Here is a 27,136-nt window from a genome sequence, read left to right as displayed (position 1 = left end):
TGTGTGTGTGTGTGTACAGAATCTTGTATGTGTATGTGTATGTACTATATGTATGCTATGGGTGGTGAGGGATGGTCTATAAAATGATAGCCCTGTAATAACTGTAGTTATTATTGTTGCCTGTCTGGGTTCTGCTCAGCCCTCCACACACCTGCCCTGTCTGCCAAGTCCATACACAGACACACACAGACACACACACACACTAACGTAGACCTCCCAAACACTACAATCTAGACATGACCTAATGGGGTTTTATGTTGTCTGAAATATGTGTTTGTATCTTGGGAATAGCAATGTATCTTTTTCTAAATATCCCGAAAGCTACATGACTACTTAGAAAGTTTGCATGGTAAAGTGACTGAGCCTTGACTTCTATAGTGTTACCTCTTGGATAGACATTTTTTGACTAGGCAGTTTTATTTTGTTGCTATAAACTTAGCAACAAACTGCTTGGCAATGTCTGTAATGCTGCAAAGCTCTGGGCTAATCAACAAAGTATAAAACTCAATTGTAACTTTTAGAATATAGTGTTTTGCCATTACCCTTGCTCAAATAGTCCAGTTTGGCAAATTTGTTTCATAAAACAATCCACTTTACAAGTTTGAAATTTACAAGTGTTGCATGTGCCATGTTGTGCAGGCAGTATGTAAATGATTTAGAAATTATCTTAATTATTCAATACAATACGGCACATGCAAAGAGCTGACCGTTGATAGGCTACAAAACAGTTGCTACATTCTATCATTTCTCCCTGCCACGACATTGTATGTGTGTGGCATGTTTGCATATGGGCATGTGTCTGAGTGCATGTGTGGCTGCATGCTGCTCTACCACATGTAAGTGTGTTTTATGGGCCCAGGGGGAGTTAAGGTTAATGCAATAAAACAACCATCCCCGTGCCCAGCATCTGCCTCCAGAGAGAACTAGAGACCAGAATAAGGAAGAGGAGAGAAAGAGAGCGTAGTGAAGAGTGAAGTGCAAGCAGAGCAATGGAGGGGAAGGATGCTCAGGTAGTTTGGTATAAGAAGTGATAGGTCTTTAGTGTCTGGAACAGAAGTACAGGACATTTCTGTCAGCAAGCAGCTCTTAGGTTGTCTGCTATTGACAGTCCTGGTGCTCAGGAATAGCTGGCTGCTATGTGGAAACCTCCATTTAAACTCCATTTATAGGGCACATGTGATGAGTGATCTGCCTCACCCAAGAGGGGAAGTCTATTTATAGCAGCCTGGCATATGGACCCCGACCAAGACAAGTTTTGTAACTGTTAACGCATATTTCAGCTGCTTCCAGGCTTACTTAACCAACATCTCTGCAGCATGTGGACAGGCACACACACACACACACACACACACACAAAACCAACCACTCACACACATGCTTGCTTTCCAAGCCTTTCCCATATGGAGAAGGTCTGTGTGTTTATATTTGTGCATTCCATTGTTTTTGACCTCTCTCAAGCTCTCCTAAACACCTACACTGGAATGGCAGTGTGTCTGTCATAGGCCAACAGAATGACAAAAACTTGAGCCGTTGCTTTGATGTTACCACCCACAACTTTTTTTTACACGAGCAGTCCATTCTTATGAGTCCATTCTGACTTAGCCAAACTTAAATCAACAAAGCAGAATATGACTGTACTACCATCCACCTGGTCTTAAAATAACCTAGACCTTCTTTTATGGTACTTCATGACCAGTCAGAGTGAGGAGGGGACGCTCTTTTCAATGAAGTCATAACCATGGGCTCATTCCTGCTATGGTGGTCCCAGTTACCAATTCTTACTGTGAGGCCCCCATTTGTAAATCAGTAGTGAATAAACTGTGCCACTAAATAGTAAATAGTCCTGTTGGATGCCCTGACATGATAGAAAGACTCATCCATTGAAATGGAGCAGTGTATAGACATTGATCACTATAAGGAGTTACTCAGAGTCCAGCATGCAAGAGCCATTAGACTCTGCCTCCCTGGCTAATTGAGGACCACTTAATAGCCCTGCCCAGAGGCTTTTAAGCCAATGAGATGTCATTGATTTTGCGTCTCGGTTTGAAGCATGCGCCCCTTTATTCTCATGACCCCAGCGTCTCCTCCTCTCCACTGCTGGCTTTAATAGCTCACTGGAGATACTCCTGATCATTGCCAACTGTGTGTGCGTGTGTCCGCCCCTGTGAGGTGGAGAAATTTTCTACATTTACTGTCAGCCCCCCTGGCAATAACTCACTCATCACACCATTTTCTTTCATCACGTCCTTCACATCAGCCACTCTTCCCTCTGCTTTTACTGCTTTTCTATTCCAGAATTATTTTCACCTTCTCCCTTCCACCCTGCAATCATTTGACTGCACTGAGGGCATTCCTCAATTTTAAATGATAACTACACTCTGAAAAAAGTGTTCACTTTTAATTCCAAAATCTATAGGTAACGATTTTATCAATTAGTATGTGTGTGTTTCTATGCACCTAAGTGTGCAGGTGTCATTTGATGGTTTATGGAAGCCACCCTGCATCTCCCCCAACCCCACCCTACTGTTGTTATGTGTTTTCCTAGTTTAACAGGTGTGTGTTTGTTCTGTGTCTTCCACAGGTGGACAAGGTGTGTGGCCTGTCTACTGGGGAACCTACCAGCATACAGCCCACTAGCCCAGAGGTCACGACCTCCACCGTGACATCATCCACCCCTCCTCCATCTGCTCCCCCCTCCCTACCTCCACCAGAGCAGTTGCTGGGGCAACTAGCCCACCTGAGGAGGTAAGACCAAGCAACAAACTGGACTGTGATTAATTCAGTTTGATACATGAGTTTACTGCTCATTCTAATCAGTCCATCATAAATCAAAAGACATTCCAGTATGTCTGTTTTATTTTTTCCTCTATTGAGTGCTGTATGGACGATTGTTTGTTTGCTTGTTTATTTGTTATATGGTAGATCGTATGCCAATGCAGGTGTTTGAGGATAAGATACAGTTACATAGACAACTAGATTGCCAGTAAGTGGATTTAAACAAAATGTAAATTAATTGACCTATTCTAAAGAGAGAGATTGGGCAGTGTCTCCATAAATGCCACCAGTTCTCTCCTGCTACACACACACACACACACACACACACACACACACATACAGCTAGGAGTAAATGTTGTGCTTGGCAGGCCGGTCCATGCCCTCCACCTGGCCTCTGAGGCACCCATCCCATGCCCACAGCAGCTGGCTGTGATGTGCCAGGCGAGGGGGGGTGGGGGGTGAGAGGGAGGGGTAAGATTAATCTTGATGGACCAACAATTTCCTGTTTACCCAGACAGCAATGCCACCAGCTCTGATCCACTGCCCGCCTCAGCTGAAATAGTACCACACACAGACGCACACACACACACACAAGCAGACACACACTTGCACTGTTGCCTGTCTGACCTTGTCCCAAACCATGAATCACTGCACTGGTGCCAGGCTAGCTGACAGGTCGGCCCTGGCACTGCCACCATCATTCATGGCAACACAACCCAGCTCCCTGCCTGCTGCCAGCCCCGACCAGAGCACATGTGGGCACTGGCCACTTCAGAGAGATGGCAGCGTCCAGTGCGGTAAAGGCAGAATAGTCAGTCCCTGAAAAATATGGAATACGATAGCGTAGAATAACATCAGCCATGTACATTTTATTTTAATGCGATGTAAAGTAGAGGAATTGAGAAAAAAATTCCAGGAGTTTCTTTGCTTTCCTTGTGAACATTTTACCTGTGAACACTTGTTTGTTTGTTTGTTTGTTTACTGACTATAAACTTTTTTTTTTTTCCATATCTGTTTTTAACTGTTGGTGTGTGGTGTGGGAAATAATGATGATCATAGGCTTGGGTCTTGGTGGTTTGGCCTGGTCTCTGCATGTGCATGATTCAACCCTTTCTTCCAGGGTCAACTGACTGTCTCCTCTCCCTCCTCCCCTCCCCGCGTGTCTTGTTGTGCCATCCTTTTGTTTCTTTTCTCTTTCTCTCATCCCCCCTTCACTTCCCTGCATCCTCCTTGCTTGCAACAACCTCCCCCTGGACTTCAACTCCCATCATCCCCAGCTCCTTCCCCTTGAAACCCTCCAAGAACAATAAACATAGCAGTCTGAGAAAGATCTCTAGGTAAGCATGGGCCCAGGGGACTTCTCTGTAATCTCTCTCTCTCTCTCTCTTCTCTCTCTCTCTCTCTCTCTCTTCTCTCTCTCCTCTCTCTCTCTCTCTCTCTCACACACTTTTTCTGTAGCTATGACAGCTCATGTTGAGTGTCGAATGGTAGAAAGACCTGTGATATGTCATTTCTTTAACGGATGCTTGTGTTAGTGTTTTGGGTGACTAATTTAGGTTTAACACCTTAAAAAACACACTCAGTCCACTGTATCAGACGACTGCTCTGACTGACTCAGCACGTAACCCCTCATGACCTCCTCTATCTCATGGGTGGCCGCAATGTGCGTCTGATCAGAATATTACCCTATTGTTTCGCCCAAGATGACAATGTCTATATCAGTAACATGTGTATGCAGCGCTGGTGAAGCAAGTATCACCCCACAGCTTAATTGAGAGAAATGTGCTGACTCAGTGAAGTGGTCAGATTCAAAGCCACACAGTTTCTACCACCATCATTACCAATCACAATACATGTATCTATTACACGCATGTATGGTTGAGAGGAGTGCAGATACCATTACTGTTGTTTGTGGGATAGTACACTTAGGTCACAAAGAGAATGTTTTCTGGTGCAAAGTGCCCCAGTACAGAAGGAGAAGCATGTAGCCACACAGACCAAAATCACATAATTCACATTTCTCAGTTGTGTATTTTCTAGCAGGGCCAGTGATTCAGAAGGATGTGTGGCATGCATTAACATCTCTCTATGCCCTTTCTCTGTTCCTGTCCTCTCCATATGTCTGTCTCTCCTCAGGGAGTTCCTGATGTACCTGCAGCGCTACAAGTCCTTCTTTGCGGCGTTGCCAGAGATGCTGTGCGAAGGGGAGAATGTGGTGGATGACTCCACCTGCTGGAGCGGGGACGATGTGGTGGAGAGGTAAGAGGATGGGATGATGAGATGTAGAACAGGAGGGAGAGAGGGAAGGGGTCCCCCGCCCTTCACCCCCTCATTTCCTAAACTTCACAAGTGCTTGAGGTGGTGGATGGGAAAGGACACTTGACAAATCGAGCGGAGACGTTCGTCCCCCACAGTCTCATAATCACATTCCCAATGTGACTTTCTCCAATGAAAATACGTGATCAAAATATACCAGGATTTCTCTACAAATCTGATGCAAAAACACAGACTTTTGCCAGTTTTAGTTTTACATCAGAAGACGGTGTTGGGAAAACATTTTTTAGGCAACATATCTTGCCTAATCGCAGGGTGATTAGGCAAGATATGTTGCCATGGGCGATTGTTACATAACGTATTTGGAGGCCGATTTTGGAGATGTGAGCTGTAATTTGCTTCACATAACACTAGGCACTGATCTGCATGCATGCTATCAAACAGTCAGCCAAACCAATGCCACCTGAGGCTTCATACTTCTTTTTTGTTTTGAAATGTGGGAGTTTTGAATAAATTCAAATTTGGGAAAAAAAAGTGACATCCCTTCTGTGTGTTTGTGTGTGTGCATGTATGTGTTTCTGTCAGGCTGTGACTCAGTGTGGCTGTTGTTAATCAGTGTGGGAATGAGGAAGTCATTAAAGCCATCTCCATGTTGAGGGAATGAAGAACATGTTGAAGGCAGAAAAAAATAACTGCCAGCTCTTTCTCTTTTCATACAGTGCCTGTGTTATTGTTTGTGAGATTGTGTGTGAGAGTGAGAGAGAGAGAGAGTTGCTATCTGTGTCTGTCTGTCTGTCTCTCTCTCTCACTTGCTCTCACACACACATGAACTCTTTCTCTCCACTCTGCCCCTTTTCCTTTTCTTTCTTTTATTTATGAGGTATTTATTTTCTGCTGATTTATAGGTGTGGCCCTGGAGCATTTTTCCTGTTTGTGGTTGTGGGTGCATCTCTCAGAGACTGAAGTACTTAGTGACCCTGTGTGTGTGTGTGTGTGTGTGTGTGTGTGTGTGTGAGTGTGTGTGTGTGTGTGTGTGTGTGTGTGTGTGTGTGTGTGTGCGTGGTGGTTACGTGCTTTCTCAGTCAGCATGACAAGAACAGAGAGTTGAGGCAGATCACTGAGCCAATGCGAGTCTGTAACTGATTCCCCCTCCTGGATCTGCTTCTTAAACACTCTAGAAACTCAGTCCACAATTATGACAAGGCTAGGCTCCCCTGCTTCTGCGGTGGCCCTAAACTGGCTCCCATTCCCATGGCAACCTCAACTCTTGGCAGTGCCAGGGTCGGCCTTGACAGAGGAAAACAGAGGAACAGAGATATCTTTCCTCAAAGACCCACCCTAATTGTTTGTCAGGTCCTCTGGCCCTCGTTCATCATGCTGGATTAAGCCATACATTAAGCATTACATGTGTATTACATGGGAAGACATTAGGCACATGAACAGGCGCCTCGGATTTACTAAAAGACCTTTTTTTCCCCCTCCGTGGTTAGCAAGGGGGTTTTGTCAGAGGTTTGATGAATAGGTTAGGCAGCTTTCACCCTGTCACTATTGTTTTAGTGTGGATCTCTTCTCTTCTCTTCTCTTCTCTTCTCTTCTCTTCTCTTCTCTTCTCTTCTCTTCTCTTCTCTTCTCTTCTCTCATCTGCTGGCACTGTACTCTCATACCCTTCCCTACTACAGCAGACCTGCCAGTGGCTCAGCCATACTGAGCAGACCACCCATTCATCAGGGCCTATGACAGTGTGTCAGGGCAGCAGGCAGCCAGTGTGTGTGCTCCCTCCATGATCAGGAACATATGAGAGAGAGAACAGAGGGAGCGGGAACCATCCACCAACTAAAACAAATTAAATCAGCACCTAATCTTGACAAGACATGGCTTCTCTGCCTGCTTTTAAAGCCAGTTCTTTCCAGTGTGCGCATGTGCTACGCACACATGTGCATTTGTGTGTGTTTGTGTGTAGTCTAGTCAAGACAAGACTTCTCCTCCTGCTTTGAAAACATTTTGTGTGTGTGTGTGTGTGTGTGTGTGTGTGTGTGTGTGTGTGTGTGTGTGAGTGTCATTACTACCAAGGGCACCAACTTTCAACCATGGCACTAATGGGTTATAACTTTGTGTTTTCACACACTCCCTGGAGAGAGCCAGGTCTTTTCTTGTGGTGTTGTGTGTTCTTGGGTAGAACAAGAAAACAGTACCCTACTGAGGCATATGCCACCGCTCATTGACCGCTCACAGAGTAGCCACTGCCTATTCAGCAACCTCTTCCACTGTATCTGACTCTGTGCTTGTATGTGTGTGAGAGAGAGAGGGACGGGGCATGAAAAGGGTTGCCGTGTTGGTGGCATGGTGCCCCCTGTGCCTCCCTGTGCCCCCGATGAGGGAAGCAGTGCGGAGGAATGGGGGGCAGGAGGCCTTGGCAGGATAAAGGCCCATTGTGGAGGCAGTGGAGTGGGGCACAGCCGTGCCGTGGGGACCCCCAAAGCCTGGAGGGGGAACAAAGACCCTCCTATGAGGCTGCATGGGAAAGACTTGGACATTACTGCCACTACTACTGCTGCTGCCACTGCCCGCGCCCTGCCTGGGAAAGCTGCAGCACAGGAGAGGAGAGAAGGATGGATAGGGAGAGGAAAAGATGAGAGAAAAATGAGAAGAGGAGAAGAGAAGGAAAGAGATGACAGGAAAAGTGTACAGCGGAGAAGAGGCAAATAGCATGCGTAGGATCATAGAAGATGCACTAGTATTGGACTGTCCCAGTGAAATTCTGAAGTTTCATGGTGGACATCGGACATGCTAAGCCACCACAGTTGACTTGTGCTTCCTGTGTGGTGGGCGCACACACAGCCTCTGAGGGCTTGGTGGGTTTTCCCCGCAAGCAGCAGGACACACACAAACACACACAAATACACACATACATACACACACACACACACACACACACACTCCCATATCAATCCACACGTCGTCCATATGCTGTTCAACAGCTGGAGGGGATATTCATTCAGACACACTCATACTGTGCACAGGCATGACACATGCATCCACATGTGAGTGCGCACACACATACACACACACACACACACACACACACACACACACACACACACACAAACACACACACACTTGCATGCTGTAATACTTCAAAGCACATCAAAGGCAGTGGGGATTGAAATTCCCTGCCTCTCCTATTCAGCATCTGATGACAGGAGGGGGCTTGAGGCGGTGAGGCAAGCAGTTGTACTTACCACTAAAAGTGTGTGTTGGCATGTGTTCAAACATCTCCCCACATTTCCAGCATCGCATGTGTGAATACTTCGCACCATCTTTTCCGGAAAGATAAGATCAACCAAAACAAAAACAGTCTTTATTTAGATTAGCTAGTCACTGCGTATCCATTGTACTCTTATCACAAACTGAAATAGTTCAGTGGCATCCCTCTTCATTCTAATTAAGTTAATTACCCCCGCCGTTGTCTTGGCTTTATCAGAGGGAATCTTATGATTTTGATTAACACTTACGAGGTGATGTGTGCAGGTTTTGAAACAATGCTGCAGGCTATAGCTAAAATGATTGCAACATAAAGATCTTGAATACACCCTTGAATGAATACAAATGATGAGGTGACCTCGGTGTGGTTTCCTTAGTCAAAAACCTGCTGCTGTTTCATTTCTCCCAATTGTAACCACAATCATTTGTGTGGAAATACAAAGCTGTGAATCAAGCATGAATGACAAAGTAGGGGGAACTATATGTGCATTATGGAAGACCGCAGTGTTAGATTTGAGTTAGATGGGCTCTGGCACTTCATCAGCTTTCTCTGACCTACAAACACTTTGGGAATTCACTTTGTACTGAATTGATTTATACACAGTATACGCACAGTGTATACTCTATAGGGGAGAGAAGAAACAATCCTCTTCCAGCCGAGCAAGCCTACAAGTCAGCAGTCAAAGGTCACAATGTTGATTGGGTAGCTCACTCCCTTCCCTCTCTGTTCTGATCTGTATGAGAGAGATTCAGCTCAACCCTCACCCTCTCTATAGCACCAGAGACTGAAAAAAGTTTGGCTCTTTTTTCCAATTTCATACAGTATATTTCTAAAACTTTTCCATTCAGAGTGATTCAACACTGAACCCCAAGTGTAATAACTGTGTCAGATTGTTATGATACTGTCAGATTGCTATGAATTAAATGTAACAGTGTAGTTGTAGGTGCATGTGTGTGTGTGTGTGTGTGTGTGTGTGTGCGACTGTATGTCAGTGGGTTTGTGTATTTTGAACACTGACAAGTGAGAACCAATAACTCATCAGCAGTATCTCAGGGATGACTCCTAGGTTTTGGGTTAGTGTAGGGGGACAGGCCACTGACAATAAGGCACTGTGAGTGCTTCTGGATGCCTTGCATTTTTATAAGGTTATGACAATCCGTTTGTTTATCATTTTGACATCTGGAATTCATTCTGGTATTGCAGGGAGAAGCAGGGAGAGTGCTGCACCGGGCAAAGGCCTCACCCCTTCACTCCCTCACTCACTTTCTCTCTGCTCTTCCTTCCAATCCCATCAATTCATTTTTTTTTCTTCCCTCCCTTCTCTATGTCGGTCTCTTGGGTCAGAGGAGTGCAGTTAGAAAATGCAAGGGAATTGGATTATGGAACTTTAGGAGAGGGGACGATACATTTATTACAATATGCAGAGGAAGGACCTTCCCTCTTCAGAGCCTGTGTGTGTGCCGCATGTGTGTGGCCAAGAGATTGTGTCGTGACAGCAAAAATTTAGTGCACACCGGGGTTCACCAGAAGTCAGTTTAGTCTGTTAAGTAGTGTCTCTGTATTCTCTTTAAAAATCTATCCACATTGTCTACTGTATTGAATGCTGGCAAATAGACAAAATGGGATGTGAGAACGGCAGATATCCGAGAAAGAGATTTGGACAATGGAGAATTCTGGACAGTAATTTAGGCTACTTCTCCTTCTACCTCCCCTCTCACCTCTGTCATCGCATTTGACTTCTGCGACAAACCTCCAGTCTTTCCTCTGTTCTTCCCTCAATCCCTCTCTTCCATTTCTCCTCCGATCTGATCCAGTGGCCCATCCCTTTCCCATAACCCTGGGCTGCTGCCTGAGACCTCAGTATGACCCGCGCTACATTGCTCAGACTTCTGTCTCAGACTTTGGGTCTGTGTGAGTGTGTGTGTGTGTGTGTGTGTGTGTGTGTGTGTGAGAGAGAGAGAGAGAGAGAGAGAGAGACAACAGCGATCATATTGCAGTGACTGTGTGGGTTATTTATTCTTTCTGCTGAAACGCTAGGATAGTGTGTGAGGCTAGAGTACATTGTGCGCGTGTCTGTAGCTGTGTGTGAAAGAAATAGGAAAAATGGATAGAATGTGCATTGTCTGCGTGCATGCATGTGTGTGTGCCCGTGTGTGTGTGATTTCGGTGGCTTCGCTGTACATTTATTTGTCAGTGTGGGAGTTTTGATGTCTTTGAGTGCAGCGTGTTTATGTGTCGCAGCCTACTCAAGTTTTGCTTTTATGGTGTGCCTTATGCGCATTGTGTCTTTGTGAACTTTTCTTCCAACTCCACTCAGTTCAGATTTACTCTTACTCGTTAGTCTTACTGTCATCACGTTTATGGAAGTTTTACAGCCTTTCCCTTCTGTTGTGTGTCCAGCCGGTGGAGTGGGTTGAGCTAATGTAATTAAAATGCCTCACTAGCCCGGGATGTTTTACTGGAACGGTTCCTACTGTACGAGGCAGACATGGCGTACTCACTAGCCTCTGTGCGTGCCCACTGGCAAGGCATCAAACCCATCGCAGGAGAGGAGGAGGATGAGAAATAGATGGATTGGCATGCTGAGGGGGAGGTGAGAGGAAGTGAGGATGAACGCGTGAGAAAACAACGGATGGAGGGAGGAGAGATGGACACGGAAAAAAAAAGACCAATGGACGGATGAAGGGAAGAAGAGAGGGAAATGGGTCAGTGGCAGCAGGGAGCAGTGGCTTTAGGAGAGCTCTCTGTCTTTGTGGCTTAATTGCCTTTATGAGCCCTTTTGAGGTCCTCACTGCTAACGTGTCTGCCTAGGGTGCCAGCCAGTACTGTAGTATGTGATTGTCCTGTGTGTGTGTGTGTGTGTGTGTAAGTGTATGTGTGGGTGGCTCGCCACTCTACTGGACAAAAGACAAAACCCTTAAAAATGTGTCCTTGATGTGAGAACCACTGATCTCACACACACACACACACACACACACACACACACACACAAAAACATGCCGTTGCCCCAGAATATTATGTGTAAAACAAAACAGTCGGAGATGAGTCCTCAAGGACGAACCCTGCACTTTAGAGGCAATTTTATCTCTTATCATAACATAGCTCTTGGAGGACACCCCGGCTCTGAAATGGAGTGCTTGTTGTATCTCGGCGCCCACGATGTGATGCTTATCACGGTGTCCCAGTGTTAGAGCTGGCTCTGGCTGTGTCAAGAGAGTCGGGTTCCTAATGGACTCTCTATAGGAAAGACATCCATTTTCTTTTCCGTAGCCTCTCATACCAAAAGAATGAAAAGTTACAGTATTCATCAGATTTCTATGCTGACAGTCAAAGACTGCCTCTCTTGACTTGAATCTCTAAAAGTGAAAATTGGAGTGGTGGCACCAAACCTCATTCTTTCTGCCTACTAAAATAAGCCACACATGTTTTGGCTGTTGAAGTGGTAAATTCTGGCTTTAAATGTAGTTAAAAAAACAAACGCAAAAAAATAAAACATCAAAGACTAGCTCCCAGGTAATACAGCCAAAGGTATGAGAAAGCCCTTTCTGTAGCTTTGGCTCTCACCACATCACTGACCCACACACACACACGTACACACCCACTCCCTTCTGTGTGCATTTTAACACAGTTCAAAGACAGCGAAAATCCACCTCCAAACCTCTGCTTTGATCCAAACACGCAGCATGTAGCCGCGCGGACACAGGATTATGGCCTTATACACCATCACACTATTTCTGTGTGCTAGAGACGGCACACACTTTACGCACAACACACACACATACACATACAGCACACATACACACACATCAACACACCGTGTGGTCACATCTGACTTACAGCACTGAACCTCTCTCTGTGGTGACTATTCATAGGGCCACTGTTATCCTTTTTCCTGGGGGATATAGCAGAGTATGAGAATGTCAGTTGGAGCTTGAGTAACTGAGTATAAGTTTTAGCCTGAGTTTGAGTTTGATAGTTGGCGTGAAATTTGGTATGATTGGATGTACACCTGTGAGTCTGAGTTTGAGGCTGATGGTGAGCACTGGCAAGAGTCCATGTAGTTTTAGTGTGAATCTGTGCCTGCGTTCAGGTTTTCAGTGTGGTATTTGCCATCAGAGTGAGAATCTGAGCAGGACTTTTGGTTTGAGTCCAATCGGGGGTTTTAGCATCAGTGGTTGTCCAACCGAATGTGTGACTGTGTGTGTTCATGCCTGTAACGTACTACAGACAGGGGAGGGGACAGGGAATACTAACAGAACCAACTCCGCCTCTGTGCAAACAACAAAAGTACAGTACACTACTGTTGAGGGTGTTGTGTGTGTTGTGCGCTCCGAGTGTGTGTATGTGGTAACCTGAGACCGCAGGGAAAACGTTCCTAGAATTCCGGGCGGGTTTGGTGTGGTGGTTCGCTCACTGGAGCCCCCCGAGTGCTGCTGGGAATGCAGCCTCCGCACGGAAGAGCTACAGAATGAAGGGAAAGTCACGTCCACCCCCCCACCTCCACACGTCCACATACACTTCACCCTGCTGCCAGGCATGCACACACACACACACACACACACACACACACAGACTCCTGACCGACTGCCCAACGCATGCAGACAGACACAAAAAACACACACACGCGGGTGTAGCACATTGCTTATGAGGGCATATTTGGGACCTCAAAATAGCTTTTTTGCTTACTTCTACTGCTAACCTTAACCTAAACCCTAACCTTAGCCCTGAACCTAATCCTAAGCATCACATGCAGCCCTAACCTTTGCCAAATCCTTGCCAAACCTAACCCCAATCCAAAAAACGATCCCTTTAGAAGAGAAGTCTGGTAAAATTACCTTGCAAGAATAGAAGCACAAGTAGTGAAATACACAACGGCATCTTTGCAATTTATTGAAACAATATAGGACCTCAGAATATACCGAGAATGCCAGAGAGAGAGACGAGCCTTATAAAAAGTGATGCTGTCAGTGACTCATGTTCTGAGCTCTTGGGAAAAATGAGCTCAGCTATTGCCCAAGCCTCTTAACCCAAACCCAGACTTCTCAGATTCAGCCTACTGGCTCATGATGTGAACAATTTCCAACCTGTAGCTGATAGACAGATGGGCCCGATCATGACAAACATGATAGTTATGGCTGGGATTTCTGCCAAGAAAGCCATTTTGGCCGTGTGTTTGTCAATGCCACCATCCGCCTGACTTCATTTTGATAATTCCTCCTAACCTTTCCCCTTCTTCTCTCTGCCCAGTATCCGGTCGCTCTCTCTTACTCCCTGACCTTAACAGCAGTTTGCACAACATCGCAGCGTATAATCCTATATATATGTTATTCTGGTGTCAAGTAGCTGTAGTTGGAGCTGCCTCTCTATCTCTCTATCTACTATCTGCTCTCAAATGTCCATCTTGCTGAGTGTCTGGGTCTGGGGAGCACTTCTGTGTGTGTGTGGGTGGGGGTGGGGGGGTTTATGTTCTAAAGGCATATGAGGCATATTAAATACATTGTGTGGTTGTCTGTGTGTGCATTGTGTGTGTGTGTGTGTGCATGCATGGCAGAGGATGGGTGTGAAACACTAGAGTTGTGCTCCCCTGTGCCCTTACAGCAGCTGAGAGAGTCTGATCCCTGACCCCCTCACTCAACACCCTCATAAGCCCTCTCTACTCTGTGTGTGTGTGTGTAACTCTGTGTGTGTTTATTGCCTTGAGTCAGCGCACACCCAAAATGTATGTTCGAGTTGAAATTAGACTGTTTGCATTGAGTGCTCTTTGCTTACACAGGCGGCATATACAGTGCGTAGCAAATGGGGTATTACGTCTCCCTCTTTCCCCATTTGTCTATGTATATTATACGCTTTGTATACACTGAGTGATTGTGTGTTTGTGTGATTGTGCAACTGGGTAGTACAGAAGGGTAAATCGGGGTGTATCAGCAGATGTGTTTTTCTCCATGGTGTGCCTGTTTACTGGTCTGGCGTTTACATCGGAGCTGTCAACCTTAAGCACTAGATCGCGCCGTTCTGGCCTGGATCAGACAGACAGACAGACAAACAGGTGGTCGTACCACACCAGAGGATCATGGTCCACTCCACCCGTCTACGCCCCAGGGCGTAGTTTACCCTCCCGGCTCTGCCCCCGCCTGCCCTTGTCTGCCTCTCATACGCCAACTGCCCCCCCCAGCTCCCCCAGCTCCCCCCAGCCCTCTAACCTCAGTTATCCGTGCCCTCCTCGGCATGTCGGCATGTGGCTGGAAGGGGGATAGACTCATAGCTCTAGCTCTTCTTACTAGATCTGTCTTCCTGTCTTTCTTTCTGTCTTTCTTTCTTTCTTTCTTTCTTTCTTTCTTTCTTTCTTTCTTTCTTTCTTTCTTTCTTTCTTTCTTTCTTTCCTTCCCTCCCTCATGCTCTTTCTTGTTGTCCTGTTTTGTTGCTGTCTTTCACTCCATGACATTTTCTCTTCTGTCTTTATAAGCAAACTTGAGTTGGAGCTCTCTCTCTCTCTCTCTCTCTCTCTCTCTCTCTCTCACATCTCTTACCCATTTGTCACCTGCACACTCACATGAACACACACTTGCGTACACACTGCCACAAATATACTTAAGTGAGGTGTCTAGTGGAACGTATCTAGAGCAGCTAATGCTGCCACCTAGTGGACATTTATTGTGATTGGACCAGGTATACTCTTCATAGGCAAACCTTAAAGCTATGTCATTTGGAAACAATAAGTTTGCAAAATAAATACAGTACAGTGTTATGAATAACAAAACGTTTCAGTTGGGTTGATGGATAGATACCCACTTTGCCTATTAGTGCTGTGGTCAACCTTCAGTAGTCTTAGTATGTGTTTGCGCTCTAATTGAGTTCAAGCCAGCTTCACACCAGGGCTCACTGTCAGTCACACTTACTTACGAGAGTGGCAAAAAATAACACATCCTTTGCTAACTTGTGACATTTCATTATAAAGTGTTGTGGGGTAACACTTTTCTCTTGTTTTTTTTTTCTTTTTGGAGACCCACCTGCCTAATTTGACCCACCTATTTCCGATGAGGATGATGCTGTGTTTTTTTTGTTGTTGTTTTTTTGTCTGTGAGAGAGAGAGAGAGAGAGAGAGAGAGAGAGAGAGAGAGAGAGAGAGAGAGAGAGAGGGTATGTGTATGTACATGTGTGTACAAGAGAAAAAAAATCTGTGAGTGTTTATGTGTGTCTTCGTATGTGGGTGAATGATGCTTGTATGTGGGTGCATGTGTGGGCAAGGGGGATGTGACTCTCCACTTCCTCCAATCTAATGGAGCTGCTTAGCGTTTTCCCAGAAGTGTGTGTGGTCTGCTGGCTCAGCCTGCAGCGGGTCTGCTGGTATGGCGGAGCAGGCGACACAGAGAGGTGGGGAACAGTTACACCCAGTGACAGACACAGACAGTCAGGCCTGGGAATGTCCTCAAGTCAAACCACTAGCCGATTGCAGTTGTAATCTCTATAGTTGCCACTAGAGAGCATTAAAGCTTTAAACTGTAAAGCTCTAGTCTGTGTCTGTTTCTCTGTCTCTAGTCTCGCACTAAATTGTTTAACCTTTATTTAACCAGGTAGCCACATTGAGTTAAAAAATCTCTACAGTTCAATAATGTACAGAAGCAAAATACAATCAAAGTCACTTAGAGAGACCAAAATATGTTTTTTCTATTCAATATTTTGTTTAATATGGCTAGATAGACTTGCACTTGTCCACTCACCCACACTGAACTTGCAGAAACTCTAAGACTTTCAAAATCTCTTCCCCTGGCCAATGTTCATGCAACAAGTTATCTACTTTCACACCAAAACCTGAGAATGTGAGTGTGACATTATGAATGAGATTATCAGGGAGGCTTAGTGATCGTATGTCGTCACTCCTACTCTGAGAAGTTTGATACATATGGTCCCTGAAGCTTTGTCAGAGACATGTAAGCTCAGAAAAATCTGTTGCTTTTTAAGACATATGGGCCTGGAAGCCTTGTGTGAGTCATATCTTGCTCTTAAAATGCAAGCTTAAAATGGTGTGATGCTTTATAAACCTAAGAGACAATGAAGGATCCTTCTGTATCCAAAATTCACCACAGGGGTGCAGTGTGGGCGCAGATATTGCTACACTGTCAGACCGGGGAGAAAGTCATAAGATATTCTCTGTATACGGCATAGAAATTCAGTCCCACTAGAATATTTTGTTTTTTGTTTTGTTTTCCTCTGCATGAGAAAGTATCATAGACTTTGAACCTCAGGTCAGTTTCTGGAGGCAGTACCAAGTACAGAGTGTATATAGCATATTGGCTCTGGTGGCTTCATGCTGAGAGAGTAGGAGAGTATATACATTACATTGTGCTGCAACTCTTGATTTGCTAAAGTCGGGATTTGCTTACATAGCCACGGGGAAGAGAGAGAGAGAGTGTGAAAGAGAATGCGAGGAGGAAAGAGAGAGCAAGAGCAATTTGTTGCCAAGAGCGAGTCACTTACACTAAATTAATTCAGCTCTTTGCAGTTGCTGTGATTGTTAGATAAATCGATACTTGTTCATTAGCCTGGAGTAGCATTGAAATGAAACATATCCGGCATGCTTGGCTTTGTGTAGGCTGGTAATGGGCTAATGATGAGAGCTGAGCCATACTAGATATTGTAGACATCACCTAGCCTGAGGACGGGGAGATAGAAATAGTGGGGTAGAATAGACCTAATGATGGGTATTAAACGCCTCTTGGGTGCAAGGTAATCACAGTAAATCTGGGTAAGTGTACGTGCACGCTAAGTGAATCATTGTGTCTAGTCATGGATCATTTTCCCTTTCTGTTTTTCTCTCTTTACACCCACTTCTCCCTCTGGCCCTCCCTCTTTCTCAGTCTTTATTCCAGCTCTCTGTCTCTCCCCAGGGTTTGGCCTGGGTCACAGTGGCCTAGAGAGCATACCAAGACAGGACTAGTCTTGGGTTGAACCCAGAAGGCAGAGTAGTTCTTGAGGTACGCTACAGCTGGGCTGGTTTACTGCTACAGACTAGGACCGGGACTGGGAGGAGGGCAACATTCAGATTTAAGCTGCTATAGGCTAGAGACATACAGCAAGTGGAAGTGTTATAAACAAAAACAGTGCACACTCAAAACCAAGATCTGCTAAATGAGAACACTGCTTCCCACTGGAAATTCAAAAGCGGTTTTGACATTCATTTGGCAGAGAGCAGATTGGAAATCCCACTTCTAAAGAGAATTCTGGCCTGCTGTTAGCAGTGGGCCGCATCTCCACCAGACCATGGTCTACTGGCTGAGAGGGGACTGGGGTCAGCTTTCATCTCCATCCACCCACCAATCAGATAAGCTACATCCAGCCAACAGCTAGCCGATCACACAAACAAACATGGAGACAAGCAAACAATCAAATAGACTGCTTCCATCATACCAATTACGTGAAGCTCTAGTGGCAATTATACGAGAGAAATGTGCACAATACAAATGAAAAGAAATGCAAACATGTATGAAGGCTAGATTTCTGGATTCCCCTTATGAGTACTCAGTGGCATAGGTTGTGGCAGAGAGGTGGTGGTGATGGAGTGATGGAATAACAAATGAAGAAAGGATGGAGGAGTGATATTGATTGGTTACTTGACCTGACCCAATAACGGCTATGTGTGTGTATTTGGTTGCATTAAAAATAAAAAGGATATAGAAAGCAAATCTACAGTATGAAGGGGAGCCATTCATCGGTACAGTAACACCTTTCATAGCACTGTAGAGGACAGGCTTTCAGTGCGTAATAGCCATGAGTAATTTGAACCATTGGACCTACAACCATATAGCTGTGACAGTGTTACCACTCAATAACCTAGCCTGGTTTTAGCAGGATCACCCTGGGACCTCTTAAGAAGTGGCAAAGCAGTTGAGACCAATGTAGTGGTGTGTAATTCCAACCCAAACCACATAGCCATAAACAGCCATATTTCACTGGTCCACAGCTCCACAAAGACAGATATACAACCAGCTCAGTACAGGTGCTTTGCCTCAGGTGAAGCCGGGATAGCAGGACAAAAACTGTAAAGCTTCATTAGCGTAAACCTCCTGGACAAAAAACGTTTTATCTTGGCTGAAGTGACATAACCCTGCAGTTAGTGTAACTGGAGTCAGAAAGAGCCTGTGGACTCTTTATGTTCTTGTGTGGAGCCTCATCATTAATAGCCAAAGGATGTGTCCTCTGCACCCATGCAATTACACTGTAGGTAACGCACTCTAAGATTAAGTTAAAGCCACAGAATTCATTGTGACTCTATTACATTAGCGTCTCAATTACCATCTAGAGAAGGACACAATGTGATGAACTAGCCCAGTAATGTGCACTGAAATAGCTGATGATAAGGATTAATAATAACGAAGACAAGAACAAGGCAATCATCTGGGTTTGAATAGCTCCACACCCAATCACGCTCTATCACACAGACACTTCTAAATCACATCCACAAGGATCAGCCAGGCACAGTGTACAAACTCATCAAAACAGCTACCAAACTGTTTCCAACTAACTTCAAAACGAGAGACAAGAGATTGCCTAAGGTCATTTCTGGGGGTTACTTGGTTCAGCAGCCGAGTGTTCTGAGCCACGTTGTTGATCTCATTTGGAGTGCCAACAGGACTGCTGTGCCTGTGCTGCTCTTTATCTCTCTGACTCTGCTTGTCTCTCTCTGCGTCTCTGACTCATCACCCAATACAGCAGCTTGGCTGGGAAAAAGCGTGACTGAGGGCCCACCGGGCTATCGGCCAGGACTACAAAATACAGACGGCACCCTTGACTCAACTCTTTAACTAGGAACTTCACAAAACATTTGGACAAATTAAATCATAGCCAAACTCTGCGTTCATTTCCCTGGAACCTGAGTCAATCGTTCTTCTCTTCAGCAGTTGATCTTGAATCAACATTTTATTCAACCTTTCAGGCAGTGGAAACCAGAAATAAAGTTCTGTACTCAGTGCTGAAACAGAACAGTTACAGTAAATTTGATTTAAGTCCTATGTTGAATTTTGTGGCGATTGAACTTGGGACAACTTCTCCCAAAGTCAGCCTCATTAGCCACGGTGTCATGGTGTCTCTGGACATCCATTAGGTCCTCGTCTCTCTGGGACGAGACTGGCCATCGCACTGCTGTCTCACTTCCAAATCCCCAAGCTGCCAGTTGGAGCAAGGAGGAGGAGAGTTTGAGAGACAGGAGGAGACAGAGAGATATGGAGAGAGAAAGGCAGAGCTGTTGGGAATGGAACAAGAGGAAATCAAGCCAAGACTGCATGCCCCAGATACTGCTGAGACTGGCAAGTGACTGCAGCTACTGGTGGCATTCTGCATGCCCATGTGGTTACCAGCTGGGTTGCAAAACACAATGAGGAGAAGTGAGAGACTGCAGGTAAATGGAGTTGGTGGTAGTGGATGGAGAAATGAAGAGGAAGAAGAAAGATGACTTGAACTAGAGATGTGGCCTCTTGGGACTTTGAGAGATCACTTAAGAACTTAAATAATGAGATGGGGGGGGGGGAGGGAGAGGAGGAAAGAAAGAGAGTGTAGAAAGAAAAGGACACTGTTTGAGCTTGCCTGCCCTGCAAATGACCTCCCTTGATTTGCCTGCTGTTCTTTCGCCTTGCACTCTATATGATCCGAGTATTTCCACTGTAACAATGTTGTCTTTGAAGCACAGCAAACTACATAATGTCAGGATTTCTGACATCCACCGTAAGAGCAGCCACAGAAATTGTGTCAGTACTTAAATTTGTATACAGCGTGATGTATAACATTTTTATTTCCAGTGTATATCTTTGGGAACAAGGTCTCTTGAGTATTAGGCTGGTGTCTGTGAGTGTGCTGTGCATGTATGTTTGCGTACATTTGTGTGCATAGGTTTGTGCAGCATTTATATGTGTTTGCACACGTTCATGTTTACTGTCCAAGAGACATCATGTGCACATGCCTCATGTTTATTAAATATTTGTCTTAGTGGCTTTTGACCAGTTGCCTGTTCATGTGTTTAATGTTAGTACAGTGAGTGGCTGCTAAGCTCAGAGCGTGTGAGAACAGCCTGGCCTTTCAGAACAAAACCTCCTGTTCAGAGTATTTCAACATGTCCAAGCCCTGCTCATAAACCTAGCTGGCTGCAACCCTCTACTCAACCCCTCCCCTGCTCTCACTGCTGGCCTCACTCGTGACTTCAAGTCCTCTTGTTCCAACGGGCAGGAATAGAAAGTTGTAATGCTGAATTTTATGGTGTTATGGGTTTAGTGTTATGGTGAGCAGGGAGAGACGTGTAGATGATGTCAGACTCCATGTATGTATACAGTCTGGGTGTATATGTTCTTTGTAAGCCTTTATTTTGGTACTACAATGTGCTACCTCTTTATCTGTGTATGTGCATATGTGTGTTTGTGTGAAAGAGAAACAGCGAGAGCCAGAGAGAAAAAATGTTGTCATGATCTGGCTCTTGTGTTCTGCCCGCCCACCTAATCCTCTTCCTTTTCTCCCTCTGCCTCAGCAGGTCCATGCAGAGGGGCGGGCCCGATCTCCACGGGAGCGAGGCTCACAGGCACACCTGTTTCTCATCCTGTCATCAGCCCGGCTACTTAAGCCTACTCCTAGTTTCCCCCAGTGCCAGTTGATTCCCGCTCATGCTCAAGTCTCCTGCCGCCTCGCTCTCGTGGAGACCTCCCGTCATAGTGTATTCACTGCGTATCTCTTGTTGAAACTGTAGTTCCAGTTTTCTAGAGTTTTTTCCCTCCGGGGCACTCTCAGTTATTTTTTGCCTGCTCGTGGTCTCATTTTTTCCCGCAAGGAGTTTCTCTGTTATCTTTGGAAATAAAACCGTTTTTTGTTCGATTCTGCATCTGGGTCCTGTCTCCTCGTGAACACACCCCTAACAAATGTCTTTTCATACTGTGTGCACATTTTCCATTTATTTTGAACCGGTCAACAGCATCTCTTGCTGAAAAGTGTCCACTCCCTTGAAAAATGTAGAACTCAAGTGGAATCTATTTTAAAACTCTATAAAAGTGTAAGCAATAGCAGCTGCTGTCTCCTCAGCTTCAACTATATAGATCACAAGTGTACTTCACTTTTTAAACTAAAGTTAATCCTTCCCTGCTTTGTAAAAAATATATATATATTAGTTCTCTGTTATTAATGCCACCCATGTGTGTGTCCGTGTGTGTGTGTGTGTGTTTGTGCGCGCGCATGTGTATTCTAACAAAGCTGCAGAGCAAGAGTTTCTTGACCTCCTTAAGCTGTTGTCTCTGGGTGTCCCTTCTGGCTTAAGAGCCCTCCACCATTGCCATCATTAGAGGTGTGTGAGATGAGTGTTTGTGTGTCTGTGGGTGTGAGGAGAACCTCTACCTGCACTTGGCTAAAGCTTGTATCTAATGAGACCTAGTTCCCGGTCAGAGGGAGTAAATAAGGCAGGAAGATAACACCAGGAAACTTTATTGCCCCAATTGCCAACAGATGAATGGATGTAATGAATGCAACAATACATATGGGGCTCTGGAATTAATAAATAAACAAGTGCACTAATTAAAGATAAAGTGGCCATTACAATAATACAGCAGTATAAATGACAATACATTAGTACAATTAAAGTAACAGGGTTAGGTTATGAAATAGTCAACAGGAACTACTTCAACTAGGTCTGTGCAGTAACTGCAAAAACAGAGACAAGCGCATAAACACAGTAGCAAGTGTCAGAATGAAACTTTCAGGGAAAATCATGCACTCCATCACAGGGCTCAGCATCCATAACCGGCGCACACCAGGCAGAATCATCTGTCTGTATGATTCTTAGGCAGGTGAGAATGTGACATGCTTCTCTGGCCAGTCATAGGATGCATGGATGCTGTGTGAACCCCACGATGCGGCCATGTTTGACACTTTGTTGGTTGAAACTTTGAGGTACCTGTTACTTAACCTGTTGCTGTCACACCCAAATCCGCGTGCAACCCCAAATTTACATGGTGCACGTGTTAACACCCAGGCGTGGTGGCACCAGAGGCGAGCTAGTGGGTGTGTATCACGTTAGTGTCCAGTTGTCATGCAGGTCTATGGTGTTTATGTAGTGCTGCTGTGGTAGCTCCCATTGTGGGGGAATCCTGAGCAGCGTGTCTCTTAGAGTCTGCCACGGGCAAAGGGTTCAGGCACAAAGCAGCAACACTGGGTCTCCCTTAGGCTGCCCTGGTGAGATTTACCATTACATAGGATCTAATGTAGCTATCCCCTTATGCTGTTGAGGGCGACCACCCATGAAGAAGCCCAGCTTGGATAGTAGAAAGTGAGTGGGTCCGTCATTGGAGTTGTCAAATGGGGACCTCCAATCACACATTAAATTAAATTAGGCCAATGACACGCCCAGAAGGCAAGAAGTTCTGGTGTCCTACAACCACCCTCTACGCACCAATACTCATCTACATTAAAATATACTAGCCCTCCATTGCACCTACATCTAGGTTTATACTTAGCCTACAACATCTCACCCAAGTAATTTCTGAACGGTGGATTGAGGTTTAGTAGAAGGAGTTAAACCCTCCAGGTTCCTCTCCTGATCTTTTCTCAGTCTCCTCTGCACAGATCCCACGTTACACACACTGAAAGTAATAATACACCACATTTTTATAAGAAAAAACGTTACATTTCGCTGATTAATATAACACAACAGTGATTCAACCTATGCCCAGTTCATGGTTGATTTCACATTTGCTGACTTAAATACCCAGCATCAGGTAAATACCCCAAATTCTCTGGTGCTTTTTATGTTTCCAGCAGCAGCAGCAGTGCTTTACTTGGAATAAAAAGTAGAAACACTTGGTAGTTAGTATGACTGGAGATAGCCACCTTGGCTGAACAGACAAATAAAGGATCTGGTACATACAGAACCTCAAACTTCAACAGAAAATCCAAGGAAAAAGACGTCACAGTGAATGCTGGGAGGTGCAGTGCAAAAACACCACAGCAATCACTGCTTATCACCAAAGATGTCACCAAAATAAAAAAAATCCCATGACCTCTTTAAAGACTACGGCTGTCATGACCCCATGTTTAATTATCAATGGGCTAGACTGTGAATAATTCAACACACATCCAAACCCGAGGCCACAGCAGCTGGGAAGGTGGAGGGAGGGAGGGAGGGAGGGAGGGTAGAGCAATCATGGCGCACCAACAATTTCCTGTTTACCCTGACAGCAATACCACCAGCCCTAATCCACTGGCCACCTCAGCTGTAATAGTAGAACACACACAGGCACAGACACACACACACACACACACACACACACACGCGCACATACACATGCATACCCTCATCTCCTTTCAACTATTACTCTCCGTTAGCTTACACTTTCCCTCTCGTCAGTTTGCTCTGATGTTTGTTTTGGAGCAATCATTTATCCAAATCAATTTACATGCAGAAGTGTAGCCACCAAAGATGGAAACCGAAAGATTTCAGTGTCAAATATTTAGGCAGTCAACTGTTTGGCAGAATCAGCTTTAGTCCAATTGATCGGCCAATTATATATGGGTCAATAATGCCCTGTGTCTTCTGAAGACTGCATCTTGAAACAGTAAACACAGACACATGCACACGCACAAACACACACACACACACACGCACAAACACACACACACACACACACGTGCCTTCATAAGTCGAGCCATCAGTTAGTATTGGCATAAATCTGAAGCAACAGCCATGATGAGATTTCTCATACATTCTCAGTCAGTAGTAGTTAGGCTGTTGTTTTGCATGTTATCGGCACAGGTGGCCTGAAATTTTTAAGTTACACGCTTTGGTGATTGTAATGACACCTTGCTGACAGATGAATGCACACACACACACACACACACACAGTGCATTGGTATGTGTCCTCTCTCCACATCATCAGAGGCCTTGCCTCAAGGCGAGTCTTGACCTTCAGTGGAGAACATCCCACCACTATAGAGTTCACTCTATAGTCTCCACCCTCTCACTTCTTCTATAGAGTTCACTCTATAGAACCAGATTCAACCTATACCAGAAAATGCTCTGAAGTGAAGAAGCAAGCACTGATGCTTGACAGAGCATTTCAAAGGGATTTGAAGAGGATCGGTGGATCCTCTTCATACATTTGTTGAAGTAGTAGTATTCAATTCAAAGTGAGATTTACCAATAAACTTAGGCCGGAATCACACTCAATGTGTTACTCTCCGGCGGAAGTTCTTTCATTTCAAGTAAGAAAATCTATAACTGCTGCAAAGCAATGGGTTGGAATGAAGTTAACAAAATAAAACGCAAGGAAACAAAACAAACCACAAGACAGAAAATAGCAATAGAAATATGGGACTTCAGCCAGCGGTAGCATCCACAAAAGCTAGGGCAGCACCTGCGTCCACTGCCAGGTAAAATCACTGCGTGTGAGAGGTGTCTGAAAGAGTAAAGACAAATAGACAGCCACACACACACACACACACACACACACACAGACAGCAGTGAGAGACAGTGAGAGTAATGATGCAGCAACCAAGAGGCAGCCCTAGACTGGGTTCCCAACGGCTGCTTCCTATATTAATGCTGTCTAAACTAAGGTAAGAGAAGAGACTGTGTTGGTCCCAAACTAGACAGGGCAAGGGTTGGTCATATGGCAGTGAAAATACATTGAGAGTTTGGATTTCCAAAGAATTAGCCTCCTTAACTGCAGGGGGAAGTTGGTTCCAAAGATCAGCTCAGTAGGAAAACGCTTTGCTGCCTGCTAATTCTTTCTTGATTGTTGGGACAGTAAGTTAGCCAGCGTCCTGCCATTGGAGGGCACAAGGGAGCACACAACAGGCGACGAGGTTAAATAAAAATAATGGTGCTAGCCCATATAATGGTGCTAGCCCTTAAAGTCAGATCTGGCTGGAATTGGGAGCCAGTGAAGGGAGGTAAAAATGGGTGTAATGTGGTAAATCTTTCTAGTTTTAGTTAATATTCTAGCAGCAACATTTTGTGCGAGTTGAAGATTTTGGAAACTGGAGCTTGGTAGGCCAGAAAACAGTTCATTGCAATAATCAAGTCTTGACAAAATGGATGCATGTAAATGGGTTTCAGCATCAACCAACAAAAAGGTTTTTTGTTCTTTTTTCCTTGTTTTTTTATTAGCTTTCTGTTATGTTTTTATGCTAAAATAATTGTATCATTGACACAAAATTGCAACAAAAATGTATGTTGTATTCCTACAATTGATAACCACATCCAGTCAGTTTCATCTCAGTACATCTGAGCCATGGGATCCTGGCATAGAGCTCTGCACACAGTTTGCAGCAACACAAATGCATTAGAATTGAACAATTAGAACAATTAGAACAATCTGAATCTAACCAGCTTGCTTATGTTTCTTTCATACAGTCTTTTTGGCTCATCTTTGGAGTTGCCAGTAATTGTGTGCACTCTTTTGTGGAACGGTGGTGGAAAATAAGCCGTGCTCTTACAGCACACTCCCAAATGCACCACCTTTTTTTTTTCTCTCTCGCTGGACACCTTGAAAAAAACATTTGATTTTTCTATTCTGCATTGCAACCCCTGAGCATTCCTGTAGGAACTTTTAACAGGCCAAGTCAGGTCAGTTTTGGGTCAGCTGGAGGGAGTGGAGGTCACTGCTAGGCTCCGCTCCAGGCAGAGGGGGAGAGCAGAACAGACAAAGCAGCCTTTAGGAAAGCGCTTCAGGGGGGTAATCACACTGGAATAAGTCAGTTCTGTGAAAAGGAGTCAGAGAGCGAGGAGTCAGAAATTGCACACGTGTAGGTATTCATTATTGTGTATTTTTGTATTTTGTATGTTTGTTGAGGTCAAGTCTCTGAGAACACCAGAGGAGAGTGGGGACTATTGATCGCAGAGAGCTGTTAATCACTTGACATCCACACACAAAAAGGGTGACGTTTTTCGGTCGCTGCGATCTTTTCTTCTGCCTTTCACAATCTGTACTGCGCTATGTTCGCTGTCGCATTTTACTCCGAGAAAAAGAGATGGAAAGCGGCGTGCTAAATGTGTGCCTTGGAATTCAGGCTAGGAAAAAGACAGAGACAGGGCTATAGGGAGAACTGTGTTGAAACAGGTCGTTATTGGCCTTTGGCAGTCGTCTTATCATAGCATCTGATGTCTGCTCCAGATCTGTCCAGAAATTTACAGCGCAGACACCAATTATGTGTCTATCAGGTAATCAGCCCTGGGATGTCCTGCTGTGGTCAGCTGTCACATCCTCCACCTAATATCAAACATACCCTGCAATGAAATGTCCCAGGTCTAACACACTACCAAACACACCCTGACATTTCCCTTTCATTAGCCTCCCATCTGATGAGTTCAGTTCCGCGCCAATACTGTCTTCCCAAGCCAAGCCTTAAGACAGACACACACACACACCCGCTAACGCACAGGCCTCGACTTTCAGCCAGTGCTTAGGGAGCCGTTTGATTTTTCAATTAATCATTTATGTCAGAGGGGGGAAGCTGAAAGTCCAAAAGCTATCGATTGTTTCCCTCTTGTCAAGACAGGATTCAGAGCCGCAGGTGCAATTAAGAGCTTCATTTGTTGTCAGAGCAGACAGTGGGGAGGGCATTAGCTAAGCAAACTGCAGGACGGCAAGGGGAGGGGGACGCAGGGAGGCACGGGAAATAAAGAAGGTAGAGGGATGGAGAGAAATGTGGAGAGACAGAGGGTAAAGCGAGGAGAAATTTTAGCATTTTTATGGGCCCTCTGTAAAGTGCTGTTTCAGCAAGATGAAGGAGCATAGACCTTATCAAGACATTGCTTAGATCACAGGCCAGAGATTCTCAAGTTCAGCACTTTTATGATCGCTA

General features: G+C 45.0%; 1 protein-coding gene across 1 annotated transcript in view; it reads left to right on the top strand.

The window, feature by feature from the left end:
- gpc5c (glypican 5c) overlaps window positions 1-27,136 on the top strand; it is a 98,539-nt gene that overhangs the window by 33,586 nt on the left and 37,817 nt on the right. Inside the window, exons 4-6 of the mRNA XM_071926901.2 lie at window positions 2,582-2,745; window positions 4,053-4,112; window positions 4,912-5,034. Of these exons, the coding sequence (XP_071783002.1) occupies window positions 2,582-2,745; window positions 4,053-4,112; window positions 4,912-5,034 (347 nt within the window). The remainder of the gene's footprint in view (window positions 1-2,581; window positions 2,746-4,052; window positions 4,113-4,911; window positions 5,035-27,136) is intronic.

Source organism: Centroberyx gerrardi, chromosome 13 (genome assembly GCF_048128805.1).
Source record: "Centroberyx gerrardi isolate f3 chromosome 13, fCenGer3.hap1.cur.20231027, whole genome shotgun sequence".
NCBI lineage: Eukaryota > Metazoa > Chordata > Actinopteri > Beryciformes > Berycidae > Centroberyx > Centroberyx gerrardi.
The sequence above is the reverse complement of the archived record's forward strand: the minus strand, read 5'-3'. Positions and strand labels throughout refer to the sequence as shown.